This window comes from Lissotriton vulgaris, chromosome 4_1 (genome assembly GCF_964263255.1).
Source record: "Lissotriton vulgaris chromosome 4_1, aLisVul1.2, whole genome shotgun sequence".
Taxonomy (NCBI): Eukaryota; Metazoa; Chordata; class Amphibia; order Caudata; family Salamandridae; genus Lissotriton; species Lissotriton vulgaris.
The window spans coordinates 2,135,966,978-2,135,990,398 of record NC_141691.1 but is presented as its reverse complement, the minus strand read 5'-3'; the positions used below and the strand labels follow the sequence as shown (position 1 = coordinate 2,135,990,398).

Here is a 23,421-nt window from a genome sequence, read left to right as displayed (position 1 = left end):
GGTCAAGACCAGCCCATTGCTTTTATTAGCAGAAGGCTGACTCCCAGGGAGAAACGTTGGTCAGCTATTGAGAGGGAGGCCTTTGCTGTGGTGTGGGCCCTGAAGAGGTTAAGACCATACTTGTTTGGCAATCACTTCAAGATTCAGACCAACCATAAGCCCCTCTTATGGCTTAATCAGATGAAGGGTGAAAACCCCAAACTACTCAGGTGGTCCATTTTCCTACAGGGGATGGACTTTACAGTGGAGCACCGCCCAGGGACTGACCAAGGCAACGCAGATGGTCTGTCCAGGTACTTCCACTTGGAACATGAAGACACAACTGGTCAAGGTTTGTCTAATGTCCCTGCTTTTGGGGGTGTGTGTGTAGGAGAGTAGGGTCTGCTATTCTATGGTCACCCCAAATTTATGCTTTTTGCTTCACTGGTTTATGACTTAATGTGGCTGTGGGCCTGCTAATCAGACCCACAGCCTGCTGTTCTCTCTCTAAATTAATGCCAATGCACTCTAGGTGCATTACGAATTGGAACTAGTTCACCTTATAGGCCCCTGTAACAGTGTACTCCAGGTACCCAGGGCATAGGTGTATCCAAGGCCTACCAGGGGCTGCAGCATGTATTGTGCCACCCCTGGCCTGGCCTCCATATTAGACACAACTGGCTGATCATTCAGCTGGGGTAAGTTGGTGTAATCACCTCTTACTTAGATATAGTATCCCTATATCTAACCCTAACTGGACACATGTTAACCTATAAGCCACTCCTATGGAAGGCCTCAGCAATCCTGGAGGCAGAGTGCTTGGTTTCAAAGTAGGGCTGCAAAGATTTTTGATCGAACATCGAGATACACAAAAGACAATCAAATGGTAATAAATGAGGCAAAGACAAAAATATTGGTAGTTACAAAGAATAGAAAACAAAAAAATAAATGGATGCTGGAGAAAAATGAGCTAGAGCAGGTTGACAATTATCGGTATCTCGGCGTTTTATTCAACAATAGTGGTAGTTTTCTCCCACAGAGGAAAGATATCACTAGGAAAGCAAACAGTTTGGTTACAGCATTCAGAACCATACAAAAGAAGTTAACTACACGGTCATATGGTCCTCTACTAAAGATTATATCTGCAAAACTATTACCAACCTTGACATATGGCTCTGAAGTTTTAAATGGTAAAGATGTACAGATAATCAACAACGCAGTGGCGAAAACTTACAAGATTTTATTCCACCTACCAGAAAATGCCTCACAAGCACAGGTAAGGTTGGAGTTTGGGATAAACAACCAACAATATGCCCGGAAAGGTCAAATTCTGAAAGTCTGGTATCGTATAAAAAATAATGACGACAATCAATTATCTCAAACATTATGGGAAGAAGTGAAAGCCAACCGGAAACTGCAAGCTTGGGCTTTTTTAAATGAAGCAAAAGATGAATTTGGAATAACACCAATTTGGGAGAACACAATTACCCAGGAAAGTTTTAAAAGAACAATTAACAAGTTGACTATTCATCTGTCTCTGGTAAAAGACAAGGAACTATTGGTAAAAAGAAGGCACGCATGGCCAATTATAAACGGATACAAAAAAAGCAAGTTCAAAAATATCTTGAAACTCCTTGGTCACAGCTAAGTAAACAAACTTTTATAAGAGTTCGTTTTGGTCTTTGGCCAGGCATGTGCCATCGGCCAGTATGGAAAACTATTGAGGACAATACGATATGTAGACTATGTAAAGGTGGTCAAGAAGAAATCTTGCATCTGCTATGTCTGTGCCCTGCAATAGAGGCGGAAAGGAAAGCTATCCTTTAGAGACTATTTAATGCTCGAGGAGTAAGAACATGCAGACAAGCACTAATGGCATGTCTAAACCCGAATGATGTATTAATGAATTCTGCCTTTGTAAAATTTCTATCTGTGATTGACAAAAACCTTAAAGAAAACATACATTAGGTTTTTTTATTTTTATTGTTAATTATACGATATTAGAATAACTATGTCCATGGCGGTTTACGCATTTTACTGTCAATGATAATTTTAAAATGTACTTTTGTAAGATTTTAATTATTCAAACAAATAAACATGACTATGACTATGACTATGACACTCCTATGGAAGGCCTCAGCAATCCTGGAGGCAGAGTGCTTGGTTTCATGTGAGATGGTGCTCTAGCATGAGCTGAGCCTGTCTGCAGCTGTCGGGAACAACTCCCTTAGCTCCCAGTGAACGCTTCTCCAGCACAAGTAAGGATGGAGTTTGGCCTAACAAATCAACACGTTGCAAGGCAAGGCCACTTTATTAAAGTTTGGAACAGTTACAAAGTGATCACTAGAACTAGTGAGCATCATATACCAGGCCAACTTCTCACAGTAAAGTTAGAAATCCAAACTTTGCTACTATTTATTTATTTATGTATTTATTTTATTTTTGATATTTGTAAAGCGCATACAAAGGCCCATGGGCGTCTCGGCGCTAAGTATCTGAGTATTTACCCTGAGGAAACTGTAGATGATCTATTGATTAAAAAGCCAAGTCTTGAGTTGTTTACGAAAAGACCATAAAGACGGACTGGCTTTAATCGTTGGTGGCAAGGTGTTCCACAACTTGGGGGCTGATACCAGGAATCTTCTATCGCCCCATAAGACTGTTTTTGTTCGGGGTATAACAAGATCTCCTGAACAGGATGAACGTAGTGTTCTGAGCGGACGATATGGAGTCAAATTGCGGATGAGGTGTGCTGGTCCTTGGTTGTGCAACGCTTTATATACAATGCACAGGTTCTTGAACTTTATCATGTTTTTAATGGATAACCAATGCAGCTCTTTGATGGTTTTGGAGGCAGAGTAGTGTTTAGGGATATTTCCCAAAAGCCTCGCAGCAGAGTTTTGTATTGTTTGTAGTTTATTCAAGACTCCTTCCTGTGAGTCGAGGAACAGGGCATTGCAGTAGTCCAAGGTGGACAGCACAAGAGAGGTTACAAGGGTTTTACCAGCTTTGTCAGGTAGAAAAGGGAGAATTTTTTTGATAACTTTCGGGTTAAAAAAAGCTGAAGAGGTGATCTGGTTGGCGTGTGGATGGAACGTGAGGCGGTCATCAAAGATGATTCCCAGATTCCTCACTTTGCTAACAGGCTCGGGGGGGGGGAGCCCAAGGAAGAGGGCCACCAAATTGGATGACCGCTCAGGTGTTAGTTGTCCAAAGATAACTACCTCAGTTTTATCTGAGTTTAACTTTAAGCAATTGGAGGCCATCCAACTCCCTATTGACATCATACCAGCCCTGAGGTCATCCGCCACTTTATAGCCATTGTTCTTGATGGCTAGAACCAGCTAAATGCCTTTTGGGAATACCAGTTAGGATTTTGTCTCAGATTACTTTCAGGCCTATAATCTGTCTCGGGGACTAAAGATTGACTGGTTGAAGGATGTGAAGCCTTGTTTAGAGCATGCCTCATTCCAAAATCAGATAATTTCCCTGACCTAGACTGTGCAACTATATTTTTGTCTTGGCTTAACCAGGATTAAGGATTTGAACATACCTCTGATTATCCTACCCACTCACTTGAGGAATGGCAAGATTATATGATACACAGCCAGGTTACATTAGACACGTTGATGCATAATGGCTTTTACAATTTATCAGACCTCAATTGGAAGGGATGGCTGGTCTAGCCTATCGACAAAAATAAGTGTCAGTCAAGATTTAGGGGTACCATCGAAGGGTTTAGTAACCATGACCCACGCTAAGTCCAATCAGAACACTTGGGGATGTGAAATCGTACAGTGTCGGGAAGTTATGCCTAGAGTGGCTAAAACCTTGACATTGTCTCAGGTGAAACAACACTTGTCCCTTCTACCATACGGCATGGATCAAAGGGATTTTTTTGGTAGGTCCCCAGAACCCATGTCGTAAGCGCTTCGTGTATGTGGTACTCTCCAGTCCCGTCTTCGGATTGAGAGACAAGAAAAGTATATTACAAATCCTGAAATAAGTAAAATACTCTGCTGGTTTGGCACCAGAAGATTGTGGCCCTGATATTGTTTAGAATTTTTTTTGAATTCAAGATATCTCTTGCACAATAGTGCTCCATTGCGGTTAATCACACATAATCTACAGCCACAAGAGGGATATGTTTGTATATAATATTTATGCCACAATATTTATGTTAGATGATATTATCAGGCATGGATTTCCCTTAGACAACACGCCCACTTCAACTCCTACTAAATAATATTGACACAAGAGCTAGAAAAATAACTATCTACTAAGTCCATTTGTTAAGAATTCTAACAGCTAAATTTGTACTTGCATGTGTTCCTTCTACTGTGTCAGTATTTTTGAGATATTCTTCCAAGTGCTAAACAATACATTTTTTGATAATATAGCTGCTCATATGTGTACTTTGCACAACTGTGCTCAAGTCTGTAAGAAGTATAAAGTATTGTCTCACCAGTCCTGTTTGAAAACTCCCCTTCAGCACATGGCACACAGTTGAAACAGCAGATGGGTCTCCCTTCTATTGCAGCCTTTCGGTACCCAGGGAGACAGCTCTGAGTACAGACAGAGCGAGGAACCTGTAGGGAAAGAGAAAATAAAAGAAGAGATGAGATTTGATGAAAAATCTGAGCTGAAGGCCCAGGAGTGGCTCTGACTGAAGACAGAGTGTGGAATCTGTGAAGAAAAGGGGAATACATGAAGAGATTAGATGTTAAGTCTGAACTGAGGGCCAAATGAAAGCTTTTACTGTTAACAGATCAAGGAATCTGTGGGGAGAGAGGGAAGTCTGAGCTGAGGGCCCAGGGGGCAGCACTCACTGTAGATAGAGTGAGGAATCTTTGAAGGAAGAAGGAAAAGGGGACTGTGTTATATTTCATATCGGTACCCTCTTATAGGTCCAGGGAACATCGTACACATTCCCTACATCAGCTCCTGTTATATGATATGTTTGAGCCTTATAAGGACATAACTCCAAATAAGGACAGAATGCCTTACAAGGGCATCACGCCTTATAAGGTCTGCTACCTTTTATGGACTAAACCTTTCACCTAGTCTATAACTAGGGTGAGTTCTGCCGATCAATCCTTAGCACAAATTAATAATTGATGAGTACACTCTCCAGAAGGTGTACTTCACCACTCCCATCGACGCACAAGGTTTAATACCCAACTTCATCCTCATACTGAACAATGGGCAACATACACACATGGACTGTATAAATACTGCATTTCTTCCTATCAGTAGGCAGGAGGCAATCAAGAATTCATGGCCGACACACTTACCAGAGACGCTGTGGCTCCGGCATGCCATCGCTCCAGCTGACAATGGTCTGACGATCCCTTCTGGGGTGTCCAGCTCAATTCCAGGACGAAGTTCCACACTCTCACTATTCAGGTATGGGGGTTTGACTAAAGCCTAGCAAGATTCTTGGCTCTTAGGTGCTTAGGCTTTCAGGCTCTATAGCACCTACTCACATGCTAGGTACACTTAGGTACATCTAGCAGGCATCTTGGGAGTACGCACTTTATTTCATAAATGCATTTTATATTCATCTATGTGTTCATGTCTATTGCAAAATTGTACAACAATACTATTTATTTTTGTTCACGGTACTGCTGGTTCTATATCTCTGCTACTGTGCCACAGTTGTAGCAGCGCACTTATTTTACATGAGAAGAACAACGGTACAATACATTCTTATTGTAAACACGCCAGACTGTTTCTTCTGTGTATCTCTCAGAGAGCAAAACAAGCAAGCACGAGTGACTGGGTGAAAAGTAGTATATTGTTTTCACAAGTCTGAGGTTATTGTGTTCTAAAGTTGCCAAAAACGAATCTCTCTGATAACAGGATATTCTAGTAACACTGCGAGCTAGCTAATACAAAAACATAAGCTGACATATTCGATGGGGGTTACCACCAAGCCCACAGTATATGTTATCTGTAAACAGAGTAGGTCCTGCATGAAATGGTACTATTGGAACTAAACTACAACTGAGATTAGATGTAAAAACTGAGCCGAGGGCCGAGAGTCTCCAACACTTACGAAGTCAGGACACTTCAAATCTCACAGAATGAACAGGTTTCATTGTGTTCCTTTATAAGTTGTTAGCTGAATGCACCAAGTGTTGAGAAGCAATATTACCATGTACAAAACATGGAATGAGGATGATAATATATCCCTGTATCACAGTTTCTGTTCAGGAAAAAGGTAAACTGAACAAGCATTTATCGGAATGATTCAGAGAACTCTTGAATGTGATCTGTGGGCTATTTAAAGGTTGGATTGACAAGTGAGTATCTATTTTTGTGAAGACCACATCCTCAGTGCTATATGAATACTAAGGATGTGATCTTCATGCCCTGGTACCTACTGTGGAGCTAAGCCCAGATACCATGCTCCCTCCACACACATGAATCTTTGACCAGCAGCAAAATCTCATCCAAAGCAGGAAAAAGGTTTTGAATTTGTATGATGTCAGTGTTTATCCCAAAATCCAATCCACACACTGAACATGTTGAATTACAAGAGAATGAATAGTTCCCCAAGAACAAGGTGGGACAGTTAGCACGCCTGGGAGACAGAGATGTAGGCTTTAAACTCTACTTCATACTCTGTCACTGAGGTTGGTAGGGAAAGCCTGCTTGGTACCGGAGATGCTACTGAAGGAGGCGGTGGATCACAGGAATAGAGACTCATGTGTCCCCAGGACAAGCAACAGCTTCATTCTACAGAGGCCCACAACAAACGTTGTTGCCCTGCTACTGTCACTTCCTTAGTTGTTAAATTTCTAGACAGTGCACGCCATGTTCTTTTGTCGCTGACCCTCAGGATAGAGCATAGTCACGTCAAGTCAAGTCAGAAAATTTATATAGCGCACTACATACCCAGAGGGTCTCAAGGCATACTGTCATCTCTTTGTTTACTTGGGTCTCAGCAGCAATAAGAGCCTCCAGTTGTGACTCACAGCTGAGGGTCTATGTTCCCGCTCTGGGAGCAGTGTGTGTGATTCTTCTATCTGGTCTAACACATATTGTCTAGAACAAGATACTCTCCATCTCAAAGATGAGACAACTCATTTTCAATCCCAAGGAAGTGTGGTGGACTACATACCATAATGTGTGGTACTCTATCCTGTTCTGATCCAACCCCGCTTGCCTTTTGTTCCCTATATTTGTGTTTCAGCTGCAGATGGCATAGAGTCAACAAACTAAGGTCTTGCAGACCTCCTGTCCTATGCTCAGCTGGTCGAGTCATTGGTTGTTTAGACAGTGTGTTAACTGTGTTGTTTTTTCCAGATCTCGGTCATGCACCACCCACCTAAAACCCTTCCCGTTTCAGAACCATCACCTGAATAGTTAGTCAGTGCAAAGAGGTCTGTATTTATACATGTGCACTTGGGTAGTCAAAAGGAAGCAGCGCTCTGTACAGAGACAACAGCATAATGCAGTCAAAAAGTGATAGTTTAGTGTTTCCTAAATTAGAGCAGTGTTGTGGAGCAGCTCCTGGGTGTATAGATGGAAAAGGTTGGTATACTGTCCCTCACTCAAACTTTACATACACGGATCAATGACTGTAAAACCTATGGTTTAGCATGTAGGTATGTCTATGGTGTTTATCTAATACAAACCTAGCAAGATGACAGCATCTAAGACAATCATGAAGTCAATGATGGACAGGAAGCCAGTTGATGGATGGCTAATGCATTGTGATGTAGTATTCTTTAAAGAGGGTTGTATTAACCCTTTCTAGCAACGTTGGGATGGTACTTAAGAATATTGGGATACTGTTCTAGATGCTGTGTGCACAGACACAACATGACTGCTTCCATATTTTAAACATTTTTAATCTTCTTAGTCTGTGATGTAATTGTATGCTGGCTGTGAGTGTGTCAAGATTGACCAGAGATTGTGAGCTTCAAGAAAAGCAGGGGTGCTGGTTGTGAAGGCATCAGAAATGATTCAGATTTTTTGGTTGAAGATTGTTCAAAGAGACAAGGGGAAGCAGTGGGGTTCATCGAGAATGGGACTGATCATATTTCTTCATATTTCTGCATGCCCTGGATAAGCTGTGCTGCGAGGTGTAGGACGTCCTTAAGGGGTGCCCGTGTGGAGTCTGAGAGGTCTCAAGCATGGTGTTGGCCTGCTCCAGATGTGTGCGAGGGCTTGAACAACAATTTTAAAGTAACTGCAATTTCTTTAGAACAGAGAGCTGGTACCAAAACATGTTTTTTTGGAATGTGATCCTTGAGCGAGAAGTTGGTGTTTAGGGAGCATCTAAGTTACTTGCCATTCTGTAAAAATTGGGGTTCAAAGTCATCAGGGTTCTTGTCCATGTTCATGTCATGGAGCCAGGGACTGCTTCATGTGTGTAATTCTTTGTAAATAACAGAACCTCTGTCAGGGATGGGTTGATCGACTGGTAGGGGCTGGACATTCATGTCTTGATGATGTGAAGCCATTATTTGACATATTGGTTGTCTAAAGAAGTGGAAACATTCAAGTAGATTTGGTTTGAAAGGGAGGGGAGGAGTCAAGATGGCGGGCTGAAGCCGCCAGGTGAAGGCTGCTACATGGAACTGCTCCGCCGCGACTCGGATACGTTATGTTGAAAACTTACTCAATTTGGCTGACTAAGATAGCCGTTGAAGGGAGAGGAGAGAAGGCGCACTGGGAATAGCGGCGCCATTTCGAAACTCACCACCGCAACTTTGCTCGCTCGCTGAGAGGGGCTTTACCACCTCACGGCAAGATCCAATGTTCCTGACTGTGCTTCGCCAAAGCAGGGGTTTTCTCCGCTCCTGGACACTCGCCAGAGCTTGCTTCACTCGCACGCCGAAGAGGCTGCTCAGTGGGGCGGGTCTCGGATCCTGTTTGTCCCCCCTGCAGCTGCGTGCATGCCTGACGCCGCGCTCTGTGCTACAGGCGCCGAATAGCTCGGAGCTCGTGGAGCCGATGTCATTGAGGCAGACGCGCTCTACAAGAAGCCGGAAAGTTGGTAAAACGGCGAAACAAGGAAATACAGGTACGATGACAGCATTGGTGCCAGGCGGTTCCAAAACGCCACTAGTAGAGCACTCGGCGAAGCTTAAATCAATCACGTGTGTTAGTGATATTGGTAAAAATAAAAATGAAAAACAAAAAAATTCTGACATGCTAGACCGAGAAGTAAACAGTGAACATGAAACAATGCCTGTGCAGGACAAGAATGGAGGGACCACTCTAACGGGACAAAAAGCGCATAAAGAGTCTGAGATAGAAGTAGAGGTGGAGGCATAAGAGCAGGCAGAAATAAACAAAAACTCAGTTAATAGCGCGAATGACGCTCAGATGGCAACGGCTATAGCAGAGAAAGTGGAAAACAGGAGTAGAAACAAGGGCTCTGATAAACTTTCTAGAGTAAATAAAGCAGTACTTTCTTTAGAAAACCAATCAAATATTGAAGATGTTACAACAAACGAAACTCAAACCGGTATGGAGACGACATGCGAAGAAGGGACCTTTGCTGGAAACACTAGCCCAAAAAAAACGCAAGATATCATGCCTAAAAAAGATGGGGACGTAGTGGAACTAAACACTAAAACCTACTCACAAACGGATAAGTGTAAAATGGGGGGAAAAAAAGTAGGAGATGGTTCAATTCAAGAAAATATCGAGCTAGCAGATGAGGACTCCAACCTGGAATATGAGGAAATAACAGACAAGGAAGAAACATACGACACCCCTAATATTAACCCTTTCGATGCTGATGACGAGCTGGGCTCGTCATGGTGCACGGTGGTCGTGTGCTGATGACGAGCCCAGCTCGTCATGAGCCCCACCCTCGGGGGAAGCGCTGGCGCTCCCCCAAGGTTCTCTGATCTTCGTTGTTTTGCTGGGGGCGGCAGCGGAAGAGCTTCCGCTGCCGCCACCGCCCCCCCTGGGAATCCCTGATGACGTCAGCGCGCACAGCGCACGCTGACATCATCATGGATTCCCTGCGCTCGGGAAGCCATTTGCTTCCTGCGCGCCAAGGAGAAAGGTGAGTTTCTGGTGTCCAGCGGGGGTTTGGGGCCGCAAAGAGGCATCAGGGGAGAGGAAAGAGATTTTCCTTTCCCCTGAAGTCTCTTTGCAGGGCATTTCTGCCTCACGATCGCGCACAGCGTCGCGATCGTGTGGCGGAAATGCCCCCACTAGCACCAGGGATTGAACATTTAGCTTTTCGGAAGCGACCCCTTGGGCAAGGGTCGCTTCCAGGTGGGCAGCCATTTTCTTGCTGATTTTCTGCCCCCCCTGGGGGCAAATCAGCCCCTTATTTCGGCCGTTTTGCCCCCAGGGGGGGCAGAAATAAACCACTGGCACCAGGGATTATTTGTTTTGGCAATGTTTGTTTTTGGAAGCGACCCCTTGGGTAAGGGTCGCTTCCTGGGGGCCTTTATTTTGGCGTTTATTTTCTGCTGCCCCTGGGGGCAAATCGGCCCGTTATTTTGGCCGTTTTGCCCCCGGGGGGGGCACAAATAAACCACTGGCACCAGGGATTTTTTATTAGGGCAATGTTTGTTTTGGGAAGCAACCCCTTGGGTAAGGGTCGCTTCCAGGGGGCCTTGATTTTGTTGTTTATTTTCTGTCCCCCCCCTTGGGGCAAATAGGGCCGGTTTTTTTGCATTTTACCCCCCGGGGGGGCAGAAAATGCCCACTAGCACCAGGGATCTTGAAATTTAGCTTTTAGGAAGCGACCCCTTGGCAAGGGTCGCTTCCAGGTGGGCTGTGATAATCTTTTTGTTTTTCTGCCCCCCCCCTGGGGGGCAAATCGGCCCGTTTTTTTAGTTGCTTTGCCCCCAGGTGGGGGCAGAAATTCCCCACTGGCAGCAGGGATCTGTTTTGGGGCAATATATATGTTTTGGAAGCGACCCCTTGGGCTAGGGTCTCTTCCTGGTGGCAAGTAATTGTTTTTGAATTTCTGCCCCCCCTTGGGGCAAATTGGAGTGGTGTTTGCCTGGCGGTGTGTGTAGTGGTGCTTGGCTGGATGATGTGCGTGGAGTGGTACTTGGCTGTCTGTGCACGGAGTGCTGCTTGGCTGGCGGTGTGTGTGGAGTGGCGCATGGCTGGATGGTGTGCGTGGAGCGGTACTTGGCTGTCTGTGCACGGAGTGGTGCTTTGCTTGCGGTGTGCGTGGAGTGGCGCTATGCTTGCGGTGTGCATGGAGTGGTGCTTGGCTGGTGGTGTGCGTGGAGTGGCGCTTGCGGTGTGCGTGGAGTGGTGCTTGGCTGGTGGTGTGCGTGGAGTGGTACTTGGCTGTCTGTGCGTGGAGTGGTGCTTGGCTGGCGGTGTGTGTGGAGTGGTGCTTGGCTTGCGGTGTGGTGCTTGGCTGGCGGTTTGTGTGGAGTGGCGCTTGGCTGGATGGTGTGCGTGGAGTGGCGCTTGGCTGGATGGTGTGCGTGGAGTGGCGCTTGGCTGGATGGTGTGCGTAGAGTGGTGCTTGGCTTGCGGTGTGCGTGGAGTGGTGCTTGGCTTGCGGTGTGCGTGGAGTGGTGCTTGGCTTGCGGTGTGCGTGGAGTGGCGCTTGGCTTGCGGTGTGCGTGGAGTGGCGCTTGGCGTGCGGTGTGCGTGGAGTGGTGCTTGGCTTGCGGTGTGCATGGAGTGGCGCTTGGCTTGCGGTGTGCGTGGAGTGGCGCTTGGCTTGCGGTGTGTTGCTTGGCTGGTGGTGTGTGTGGAGTGGCGCATGGCTGGATGGTGTGCGTGGAGTAGTACTTGGCTGTCTGTGCACGGAGTACTGCTTGGCTGGCGGTGTGTGTGGAGTGGCGCATGGCTGGTGGTGTGTTTGGAGTAGTACTTGGCTGTCTGTGCACGGAGTGGTGCTTGGCTGGCGGTGGGTGTGGAGTGGCGCTTGGCTGGATGGTGTGCGTGGAGTGGCGCTTGGCTTGCGGTGTGCGTGGAGTGGCGCTTGGCGTGCGGTGTGCGTGGAGTGGTGCTTGGCTTGCGGTGTGCATGGAGTGGCGCTTGGCTTGCGGTGTGCGTGGAGTGGCGCTTGGCTTGCGGTGTGTTGCTTGGCTGGCGGTGTGTGTGGAGTGGCGCATGGCTGGATGGTGTGCGTGGAGTAGTACTTGGCTGTCTGTGCACGGAGTGGTGCTTGGCTGGCAGTGTGTGTGGAGTGGCACTTGGCTGGATGGTGTGCGTGGAGTGGCGCTTGGCTGGATGGTGTGCGTGGAGTGGCGCTTGGCTGGATGGTGTGCGTGGAGTGGTGCTTGGCTTGCGGTGTGCGTGGAGTGGTGCTTGGCTTGCGGTGTGCGTGGAGTGGTGCTTGGCTTGCGGTGTGCGTGGAGTGGTGCTTGGCTTGCGGTGTGCGTGGAGTGGCGCTTGGCTTGCGGTGTGCGTGGAGTGGTGCTTGGCTTGCGGTGTGCGTGGAGTGGTGCTTGGCTTGCGGTGTGCATGGAGTGGCGCTTGGCTTGCGGTGTGCGTGGAGTGGTGCTTGGCTTGCGGTGTGGTGCTTGGCTGGTGGTGTGTGTGGAGTGGCGCATGGCTGGATGGTGTGCGTGGAGTAGTACTTGGCTGTCTGTGCACGGAGTGGTGCTTGGCTGGCGGTGTGTGTGGAGTGGCGCTTGGCTGGATGGTGTGCGTGGAGTGGCGCTTGGCTGGATGGTGTGCGTGGAGTGGTGCTTGGCTTGCGGTGTGCGTGGAGTGGTGCTTGGCTTGCGGTGTGCGTGGAGTGGCGCTTGGCTTGCAGTGTGCGTGGAGTGGCGCTTGGCTTACGGTGTGCGTGGAGTGGTGCTTGGCTTGTGGTGTGCATGGAGTGGCGCTTGGCTTGCGGTGTTCGTGATGTGGCGCTTGGCATGCGGTGTGTGTGGAGTGGCGCTTGGCTGGATGGTGTGCGTGGAGGGGTACTTGGCTGTCTGTGCATGGAGAGGTACTTGGCTGTCTGTGCATGGAGTGGTGCTTGGCTGGTGGTGTGTGTGGAGTGGTGTTTGGCTGGCGGTGTGTGTGGAGTGGCACTTGGCTGGATGGTGTGCGTGGAGTGGTTCGTGGCTGTCTGTGCATGGAGTGATGCTTGGCTGGCTGTTTGTGCACGGAGTGCTGCTTGTCTGGCGGTGTGTGTGGAGTGGTGCTTGGCTGGCGGTGTGCGTGGAGTGGTGCTTGGCTTGCGGTGTGGTGCTTGGCTGGCGGTGTGTGTGGAGTGGCGCATGGCTGGATGGTGTGCATGGAGTGGTACTTGGCTGTCTGTGCATGGAGTACTGCTTGGCTGGCGGTGTGTGTGGAGTGGCGCATGGCTGGTGGTGTGTTTGGAGTAGTACTTGGCTGTCTGTGCACGGAGTGGTGCTTGGCTGGTGGTGGGTGTGGAGTGGCGCTTGGCTGGATGGTGTGCGTGGAGTGGCGCTTGGCTTGCGGTGTGCGTGGAGTGGCGCTTGGCTTGCGGTGTGCGTGGAGTGGTGTGTGGCTGGCGGTGTGTGTGGATTGGCGCATGGCTGGATGGTGTGCGTGGAGTGGTACTTGGCTGTCTGTGCACGGAGTCGTGCTTGGCTGGCGGTGTGTGTGGAGTGGTTCTTGGCTGTCGGTGTGCGCTGAGTGGTGTTTGTCTGGCAGTGTGCATGGCCTGTCGCTTGGATGGTGGTGTGGGTGGACTGGCGCTTGGCTGGCGGTGTGTGAGTACCTACTTTCTGTTGGTCACTACACACACTGCTAGTTGAGTGACACTCTACGCAGTCCATCATTTTGTGTAGTTGCTGTGGCAGATATATGGGCGTGTGAAAGTGATGGGCCCTTGAATGGCGCTGTCTGCTGGTGTGAGTGTTGTAATGTGATGGGTCTGCGGCTGGTGGTGTGAATGTTTTGTATGTGTCACACGTACGAAAGGTGTATGAATGTCCTTACTGCCCCCGTGTGATGGGGGTACTGGTAGGAGCAGAAGACTGACTGGCACCAAAGGGGTTAGGCAGTAAAATAAATTCAAAAAATGAACCAGTGTCTTGATGTTAAACCTCATCTAATCCCAATTGTTCTTTGCCCTATTTGATGGCCCCTTTGGGGGGCAAATTTGTGTGTGGTTTTTTCAATTGTTATATTGTTTGTGAAATGTGGTAGTAATTTTTTTATCTTCTCCATTTTTGCCTTGTTCCAGGCTTTTGCTGTTTGGATTGTTGTAGGTTGCGGGTCCGTCACTGTTGGTTTTGCAGCTTGTGTAGTTGCTTGTGCTTGGTAAGTGAATGTATTTTGTACTACTTTCCCTTGATGTTTGTCTTTTTGAAAAAGGTTGTACTTATATCAGTTTGTGTGGCTCTGTTTCTTTTTTTCTTCAGCATTAGTGTTTGATGTGCACTTTGATTTCTAATTTGTTTTTTTTTCTTTTCTTTCTAGTGGGATATCATTTCTTTTTGCTGTGTCTCAGCAGAGTAGGTGCTGGTGAGTGTAGCTGTATTTGGTAAGAGTGAAATTGTTTTGGATTGTATTGATCTTTGTGTGAAACCCTTACCTTGTTTACTTCTTACTTTGCACAGTGTAGGTTGTTGTTCACTTGTGTCTGCTGTCTTCTTTCTTTGTAAGGATAATGGCTAGTCGCAGGATTACTGCTCAGCAGGTTCTTAGTTTGCTTTTTGAGTCTTCCTCTGACCATGGTTCAGAGACTGACTCTGATTCGGATTTGGAGGTTGGTGGAGAAGATTCAGGCAGTAAGTTTTCTCTTTGCCTGGATTCATCATCATCGGATGAAGAATCTTCTTCTAGTGCTGATGAAGTGTCTATGGTAGCGGAGGACATTGTTGCGCCGGTAGTGGACCAAGAGGCAGCTGTGCTACTTCCTAGGGCTGCAAGGTATCCTTTCTTTTTACGTCGGCATGAGGCAGGTGGGCTGCAGCCTGCGCCCAAAAGGCTTCACATTGCTGTGGTGCGCCAAGAGGCATCTGGTGCTGTTAGGCCTCCTATTGTTGTAGAGCGGCAAGGTGCATCAGGGTCTGATTTGTTTTCCGGTGGTGTGGTGCAGCAAGAAGCTTCTCAGGCTGCTGGGCTTCCCGTTGGTGAAGTGCTGCAAGAGGCATCTGGGGCTGTTAGGCTTCCCATTGTTGTAGAGCAGCAAGATGCATCTGGACCTGCTTTGTTTCCCGGTGGTGTAGTGCAGCAAGAGCCTTCTGGGGATGCTATGTTTTCTGTTGGTGATGTGCAGCCAGAAGTATCTGTGGATGTTAGGCTTCCCGTACGTGTACAGCAACAAGTGGCTTCTGGTCTGCAGGCTGAGGTGGCTGCTCCCCCCGTTCATGGGGATGGCCTCTGGGTTCCCCCTGGCATGGTGCAGCCGGCATTGTCAGAGTTCACTGGTGTTCCTGGGTGTAGAGTGAATACTGAGAATTTTCAGCCAATACATTTTTTTCAGTTGTTTTTTGACGATGTGTTTTTGCAAGATTGTTGATCAAACCAATTTGTATGCGGAACAGTTTTTGAGGGACAACAGTGCCAGTCTTAAGCCCCATTCTAGAGCTACTCTGTGGACTCCCACAAATGTTGAAGAGATGAAGAAGTTTTTGGGATTAACTTTTTTGATGGGCTTGCTAAGGAAGCCATCAATGTCTTCATATTGGTCCACTAGTCCCTTGATGACAACAGCTATATTTCCAGCAGTCATAAGTCGTGATCGGTTTTTGCTTCTTCTTGGGATGATGCATTTTGTTGATAATGGTTTAGCCTTGGCACGCGATCACCCTGATTGTGACCGTCTGTTTAAAATTCGGCCTGTCCTTGATCACTTTGTTGATCGTTTTTCTGAGATCTTTGCTCCTGGAAAAGAAATTGCAGTGGATGAGTCTTTGCTATTGTTCAAGGGCCGCTTGGTTTTTAGGCAGTACATTCCTAGTAAGAGGGCACGCTATGGAATCAAACTGTATATGTTGTGTGACAGTGAGACTGGATATGTCTACAATTTCAGGGTGTACACTGGTAAGGAGTCCAGCATTAACCCTCCTGGTTGTCCTTCCACTTTTGGAGTGACTGAGAAGATTGTATGGGAACTAGGTAGAGGATTATTTCACAAAGGTCAGTATTTGTATGTAGATAACTTCTACACTGGTGTGCGGTTGTTCAAGGAGTTGGCCAAAGTGGGCACTGTTGCTTGTGGCACAATGCGCAGTAACCGGAAAGGTTTCCCAAAGGAACTTGTTTGCAAAAGGCTTGTGAGGGGACAGTCTACTGCATTGCGATGTGGGGAGCTTCTGGCTGTGAAGTTTTCAGACAAGAGAGATGTGTACATGCTGACTACTATCCATGACGAAAGTACTGTACCTCTGCCTGTTTGGGGTCAGGTTGCTGAAGTGCGCAAACCTGTGTGCATTGTAGAGTACAATAAGTACATGGGTGGTGTTGACAGAGTAGATCAGAGGTTGGAACCTTATGATGCTATTCGAAAGGCTTGCGTTTGGTACAAGAAGTAGGCTATTCATCTTTTCCATTTGGCATCCTCCAATGCTTTTGTTGTGTTCCAGAAGTCTTGTCCTCAGTCGAAGATGCCTTTTGTTAAGTTTCAGGAGTCTGTAATAGCCAGCCTTGTACTAGTGGAGCAGGCAAGTGTTCCTAGATTTGGAGTGGTGGAGGATGTGGCTAGATTGAAAGAATTCATTCCTCCCACTACCGCAAAAGACTTTCCGACTAGAAGATGCAGAGTCTGTTGGCGTTGAGGCGTGCGGAAGGAGTCTCGTATGTACTGCCCTGACTGTCCTTCTAAGCCTGGATTGTGTCTGTCAGCTTGTTTTAAATCATACCACACGAAAAAGAAGTATTGGGAGTTTTAATGAGCTGTGAAGTGAATTGCCTGGTCTGTATTCTGTAAAAAAATTTGGTTTGTTTCAAGGTTTGGCTTTAGTGCAATGTGTTTAGTTTTAGAATTTGTGTGAGTTGATTTGTATGTATTTCCATTTGTTTAGTGTTTTTTTGAAAAGAATAATTCTAAATGTGATTGTGGTGTGTGCAGGCTGGTGCTTGGATGGCGGTGTGCGTGGACTGGCGCTTGGCTGGAGGTGTGTGTGGATTGGTGCCTCCCTGGCAGAGTGCATGGTTTGGTGTTTTGCGGGTGGTGTGTGTGGATTTTTGTTTGGCAGGCGGAGTGCATGGTTAGGTGCTTGGCTGGCAGTGTGAGTGTATGGTGCTTGGCTGGTGGAGTGCAATGGTGCTTGGCTGGTGGTGTGTGCACTGGTGGTTGGCTGGTGGGCTGCGTGGACTGGTGCTTGGCTGATGGTGTGTGTGGAGTGGTGTTTGGCTGGCGGTGTGTGTGGAGTGGCGCTTGGCTGGATGGTGTGCGTGGAGTGGCGCTTGGCTGGATAGTGTGCGTGGAGTGGTGCTTGGCTTGCGGTGTGCGTGGAGTGGTGCTTGGCTTGCGGTGTGCGTGGAGTGGTGCTTGGCTTGCGGTGTGCATGGAGTGGTGCTTGGCTTGCGGTGTGCATGGAGTGGCGCTTGGCTTGCGGTGTGCGTGGAGTGGCGCTTGGCTTGCGGTGTGGTGCTTGGCTGGCGGTGTGTGTGGAGTGGCGCATGGCTGGATGGTGTGCGTGGAGTAGTACTTGGCTGTCTGTGCACGGAGTGGTGCTTGGCTGGCGGTGTGTGTGGAGTGGCGCTTGGCTGGATGGTGTGCGTGGAGTGGCGCTTGGCTGGATGGTGTGCGTGGAGTGGTGCTTGGCTTGGGGTGTGCATGGAGTGGCGCTTGGCTTGCGGTGTGCGTGGAGTGGTGCTTGGCTTGCGGTGTTTGTGGACTGGCGCTTGGCTTGCGGTGTGTGTGGAGTGGCGCTTGGCTTGCGGTGTGTGTGGAATGGCGCTTGGCTGGATGGTGTGCGTGGAGTGGCGCTTGGCTGGATGGTGTGCGTGGAGTGGTACTTGGCTGTCTGTGCATGGAGTGGTACTTGGCTGTCTGTGCATGGAGTGGTGCTTGGCTGGCGGTGTGTGTGGAGTGGTGCTTGGCTGGATGGTGTGCGTGGAGTGGTTTGTGGCTGTCTGTGCACGGAGTGCTGCTTGGCTGGCTGTTTGTGCACGGAGTGCTGCTTGTCTGGCGGTGTGCGTGGAGTGGTACTTGGCTGGCGGTGTGCGTGGAGTGGTACTTGGCTGTCTGTGTGCGCTGAGTGATGTTTGGCTGGCGGTGTGCATGGTTTGGTGCTTGGATGGTGGTGTGGGTGGTCTGGCGCTCAGCTGGCGGTGTGTGAGTACTAACTTTCTGTTGGTCACTACATACACTGCTAGTTGAGTGACACTCTACGCAGTCCATCATTTTGTGTAGTTGCTGTGGCAGATACGTGGGCATGTGAAAGTGATGGGCCCTTGAATGGCGCTGTCTGCTGGTGTGAGTGTTGTAATGTGATGGGTCCGCGGCTGGCGGCGTGAATGTTTTGTATGTGTCACACGTACGAAAGGTGTATGAATGGCCTGTAAAGAGGTTGGTGCCTTGACGTGGATTTACAGCTCACGAGCTGTGAGTCAGTGGTTCAGTTTATCATACTTTCAATTATACGCAGTGTATTTCATTTTTGTGAAATTACTTGCAAATACAATTGTATGTACTGAATCATCACTCATCCTCGTGCCAAATCCAACCAGTATGTGTGTGTGTTTGCGGTTTAAATGGCTGTCCAGTAATATTTGTTTTTGTTTTCCCTTTTAGAAGTAGGGTGTACCTTGTCCCTTTTTAGGGCGAGCTGACGTAGCTTGCAATGCGAAGCATTGCAAGCTGTCAGCGAAGACAACTAATGTTGCCCGTATATGGGAGAGTGGACACGAGAGGGGCACGAGCGCAGACGCGGATTTCACCTCGTGGGCGCGCACGTCGCCTTGCCCCTCTCGTGTCTCATTCCCTTGCGCAAACACACTCCACAGTCACGCATGCGCACACACACTGCATACACACACTGCATACACACAGCAGACTCACGCGCACACACGCAGACCCACGTGCACACACACACACATTCGAACAGACACACACACGTACACCCCCCTCCCCTCCCCTCCCCTCCCACTCACCGGGCTCTTTCGGCGTGTTCCGTGTCTCCTCTGCAGCGCTGGTCGGAGTCGGCCGGCTTCACTGCTTCATCGGCGGCGGCGGGCGGAACTTCCTGCTGGATTGCAGGCCCCGCCCCCGTCTCGGCCAAAAGTGCCTGACTTTTAGTTCTAGGTCTCCGTCTACCAGCTATTTAGACGTGATAGAGCAAACGTGGTTAAAGGATAGACCAAGAACTAAACAGTGCGATGTAATGACTGGGAGTATTGGTGGGCGAAATTGGTATTTCTAATTCGATCTGCAGGTGGTTGTCTAGGCTGACGAAGGAGGGCGGATATTCTATGCCTTATTGGTGTCTCCTGGAATTCAAATAGTAATTGATTCCCATCAGAGAGGAGGCGTTCATTCACGTCATACTTTCACTTTGAATTCAACGGACGTGAGTCGGTTTTGGGAAGGCAATAATCGTATACAACATTTGTCCAGTCAGCAAGTTGCTTTACTCAAGGTATGCGGTATCAACCTCCGAACTGATGTAAATCAGATGAAATCGCGAGTTTTAGGTGATGCTTCATGAACGCTTTGATGGTTCCAGCGATGTGCAAAACCCACCTGCGCATGGCTCTTTGGAAATGCCCAGGCTTCCTGTACCGCATCTTGAAGGTTTTTTTCAGTCGGGGAATACAAATCCGTTTCTGAGGCCAGTCTGTATTGGTAGTCTGTCACTCTTAATGGTGTGCGAAGGGATGACTTCTAATGGACAGTCTCACGTGTACATTAGTGTTTGTTACTTAGTTCAGGAGCATCATCTGCCCATGATTACTTTTTAATCTAGTATTTTACCAGATGTGCGAAGTAAGAACGTGACCGTTTTTGTTCCCATGATGTAAAAACGAGGCTGCTGTTTGACTCACAAGCATGTATTTGCATCCTTGGATAACTTTGTGATATGAATCTTGTTTTAAAATGCATATTCGTTTAGTGCGTCTTGAGGGTTCACTTACAGCCTCAGAGTGAACTTGCATTGCCTTTTTTTCGCGTTTGAAGTTCATCATAGAATAATTTCCCTAGCATTCATGCATATTGTTTAAAGTAGTAATCACGTAAAATCATTACTTAATTGAATCGCCTCGCAACTTTTGTTGTCTAATCTGTTAACATAAAAAAATATATAAACGTTATAGTTAAGCCTTCTAAACACTTCCTTGCACCCTTTCTCATTTGGTACACAAAGGCAACTTTGTTCGGCTCCTATGTGAAAAACATTTCAGCATATTACCGAAAAACCTATTTGAGGTTTTTTTTGCGGTAGTTTTAGTTTATAGACCCACCTCAGCTACCAGTGAATCCAGTAATCTTTCCGTAAGGTTGACAACAGCTAGTAATTCTGACACACTTAGTATTACTTGGAGACCTTAATATTAACTTTGATTCTGTTGGTCCTTTTAAATTTCATGCCTAGTCTCCCACTACCAACCTAAATGAAAGGCAACGCTTTTGATGTATTTGTTACTACTGATTGCCAAGCCTCTCAACCATGTCCTTTAAGGTGGCCAGTCCGCTTTTGCTCACTTTTCACCTGCTTTTTTAGCAGACAGATAAAAAATGTGACTGCTTCCGCACACTCAAAAGTACAGTGGTTAGAATCAAATTTTGGAGTAATGCACTAGTACCGCTAAAGTTGATTGAAGATGGACTCATACAATTTTGCTATAGCCAACTATGTGCATCTGCGGTCTATATAGCCAGTGGGTCTCCAGCACTTTTCTATAGTTCGAGCTGCTACTGCTCAAGAAAAATCCTGTAGCGTGAATAGCAAATTTAATGGCTGTAAAAGTAGCGTCTTTTTACGTTAATCTAGCGATCAGTTTAAGGAGTATTATCAGCAGTAACCACTCAAGCTGTTCAGGTGACTAAGCGCTTCAAAGGAATTTAGCAAACACTACCTTTTGTTTTAGTCAGCCTATTACCTCCACTAGTGCGTGGAATCATCTCCTTTACTGCTTTCAAAAAGAAAGTAAAAAGACTACTAATGAACAAATTCATGTCCTAAGTTTTAATTATTGGATGTCACTGAGTGTAAGACTTTTTATCAAAGCCCTTTTTGCTCTACATTTGTATGCAGCCTAATGCTTAGTTGGCTGTGGGTCCGCCTGATCATTTATACTTTTTATATATCTACTTTTAATTGTTATAAGTTATAATATGTATGTTTTATAGCACAATCTCTTAACGTTCAGTAACTGTCTAGTGTACAACGTCCTGCAGAATCTCGGTCCTTTGTTTTTATGCATATATTTTATATTGCTATTTTACAAATTGCAAATTTGAATGTGTCCATTCCACCTCATCCATTTATGTTTTTATTGTAAAGCGCTCTGATACTCATGGGTCACGTTCCCGCTATATAAAACTCTATAAATATTGGTTTCTGGAAAGTATATGGAAAATGCAAGTTTTTCTTTCCAATGCAATTTCCCTTGTTGAGGACAAGAAAAGTATACATTCCAGATGAAAAACGCTTTTCGGGTGAAACACTTTTTTTCTTTTTCAAAGTATCAGTTTTAACTTTTAGAAAGTGCAGTCCCAAAAAACCTTGGCTTGCTGTCAGTAAAACACTTTTGTTTGGTCACTAGGACCATAAAAGCGTTATACATTGAATACATATTTACAAATCGACAACAACTCTAAACTTGCAAGGTTAAAACTGCGAGAATTATGAATAAAAAGCACAGCACAACCCTCTCCAAAGCAGTGTACAGCAAGTTACTTACAAGGCTCCCTATACAATCTAAGTGCATACCCAACGAAATGTCCCCGGTCAGCCGTATTACTGAAGTACAACATAATATAAGCAGGGGACCAGGCAGATATGATCACAACAGTTTGCAGCAAGTCGGGAAACGTACATGCATAAATACTAAAACCAATTCTCCTGGCTGCATCCAGACTACCCAGCCTAAGATGATAAAGGGCTGCAGATTCACTAAATGCTGCGTGTCCTGGGCACAAATCTGCTAAAGCGGAAGGCCTATATGTTTCCTTATCACTTCTACTGCTAACAAAATCTACTCAAGCAAAAGAAGCATTTGCAATGCAATAGGTGTCGCAGTTACGCGAGTTTAAGCTATTGACATTGTAAATTACAATGCCTTTTATTTATGTTTTTAAAAAGAAAGCAAGAATTAAACGCATTGGTATTTGCAATGCCAATAGCTCAAACTTGCGTCAATGCGAGACCTATTGCATTGTAAATGCTTGTTTGTGAATGTTGTAATGTGTTGCTTTTCCTTCCGGATGGTGTCAATGGTCTGGTGTGTAACAGGTATGAAAGGTGCGTGAATGGCCTGTAAAATGGTTGGTGCCTTGTCGTGGCTTTACAGCTCACGAGTTGGGAGTCACTGGTTTGGTTTTTATGCATTTATTTATTGACAGAGCATTTCATTTTTTGAAATATCTTGTTAATAAAATTTTATGTACTGAACCATCACACTCGCCCTCGTGCCAAATCCAACCTGTATGTGTGTGTCTTTGAGGAATAGTTAGCCGTGCTTGAATGTTTGACTTTTGAGTAACTCTGTTACGGTGTTCATTATAGCTATAAATAACTTACTAAATTTAGATTTTATTGTTAAACCATGGAAGTATATGGTCATGTCTTTCTGGTGAATTTTATTGATTTTTTTCCACAATCTCCTGCAAACTTGAAATTGTCTGTCACAGTTTCCTTGAATCACACGCTCTCAAATTGAAAACTTAATTCGCCACTGTACAATTTGGACCTTTTCCTGTTGCAGCCACTATGCCTACCCACGCAAGTGAGGTACCATTTTTATCGGGAGACCTGGGGGAACGCTGGGTGGGAGGAAATTTGTGTGAGCCCAGTGATGCCACGCTTTCCCACGCAAAAAAAGTGTATAAAAAATGATTTTTCCAACAAAAAATATATTATAAATTTAGGTTAAAAAAACAGTTTTCCATACATTTTTGCGTGGGATCGCTGTGTCGCCACACAAGTGAGGTATCCTTTTACTCGGGAGAACAGGGGGAGCACTGGGTGGTGGGACATTTTTGCTGGCACGGTGTTCAATGTCAATACCACCAGCTTTTGCAAGAGGGGTTACCTGGGTTTTTGGCCCCGTGCGAGGCGGCCATGTAGGGAAACCTACCAAACCCACACATTTCTGACAAGTATACACCCGGGGGCTTCCAAGGAGGTATGGCTTGCGTGGATCCTCCAACGTTCCTTTACCCAGAATCCCTTGCAAACCTCAATTTTTGATGGAAAAATCATTTTTTGGACACTTTTTTTGCATGGGAAAGCGTGGCGTCACTGGGCTCACACAAATTTCCTCCCACCCAACGTTCCCCCAGGTCTCCCGATAAAAATGGTACCTCACTTGCATGGGTAGGCATAGTGGCGGCAACAGGAAAAGGTCCAAATCTTTCGGTGGAGACATTACAATAACCAATAGCAAGATTACCTTCTTTTTTTAGGG

The 23,421-nt window shown here is 46.6% G+C and overlaps 1 protein-coding gene across 1 annotated transcript in view; it reads right to left on the bottom strand.

Annotated features, from left to right (window-relative positions):
- Positions 1-23,421, bottom strand: part of LOC147725229 (vomeronasal type-2 receptor 26-like) — a 108,255-nt gene that overhangs the window by 69,360 nt on the left and 15,474 nt on the right. Inside the window, exon 2 of the mRNA XM_086918215.1 lies at positions 4,445-4,568. Within this exon, the coding sequence (XP_086774341.1) occupies positions 4,445-4,568 (124 nt within the window). The remainder of the gene's footprint in view (positions 1-4,444; positions 4,569-23,421) is intronic.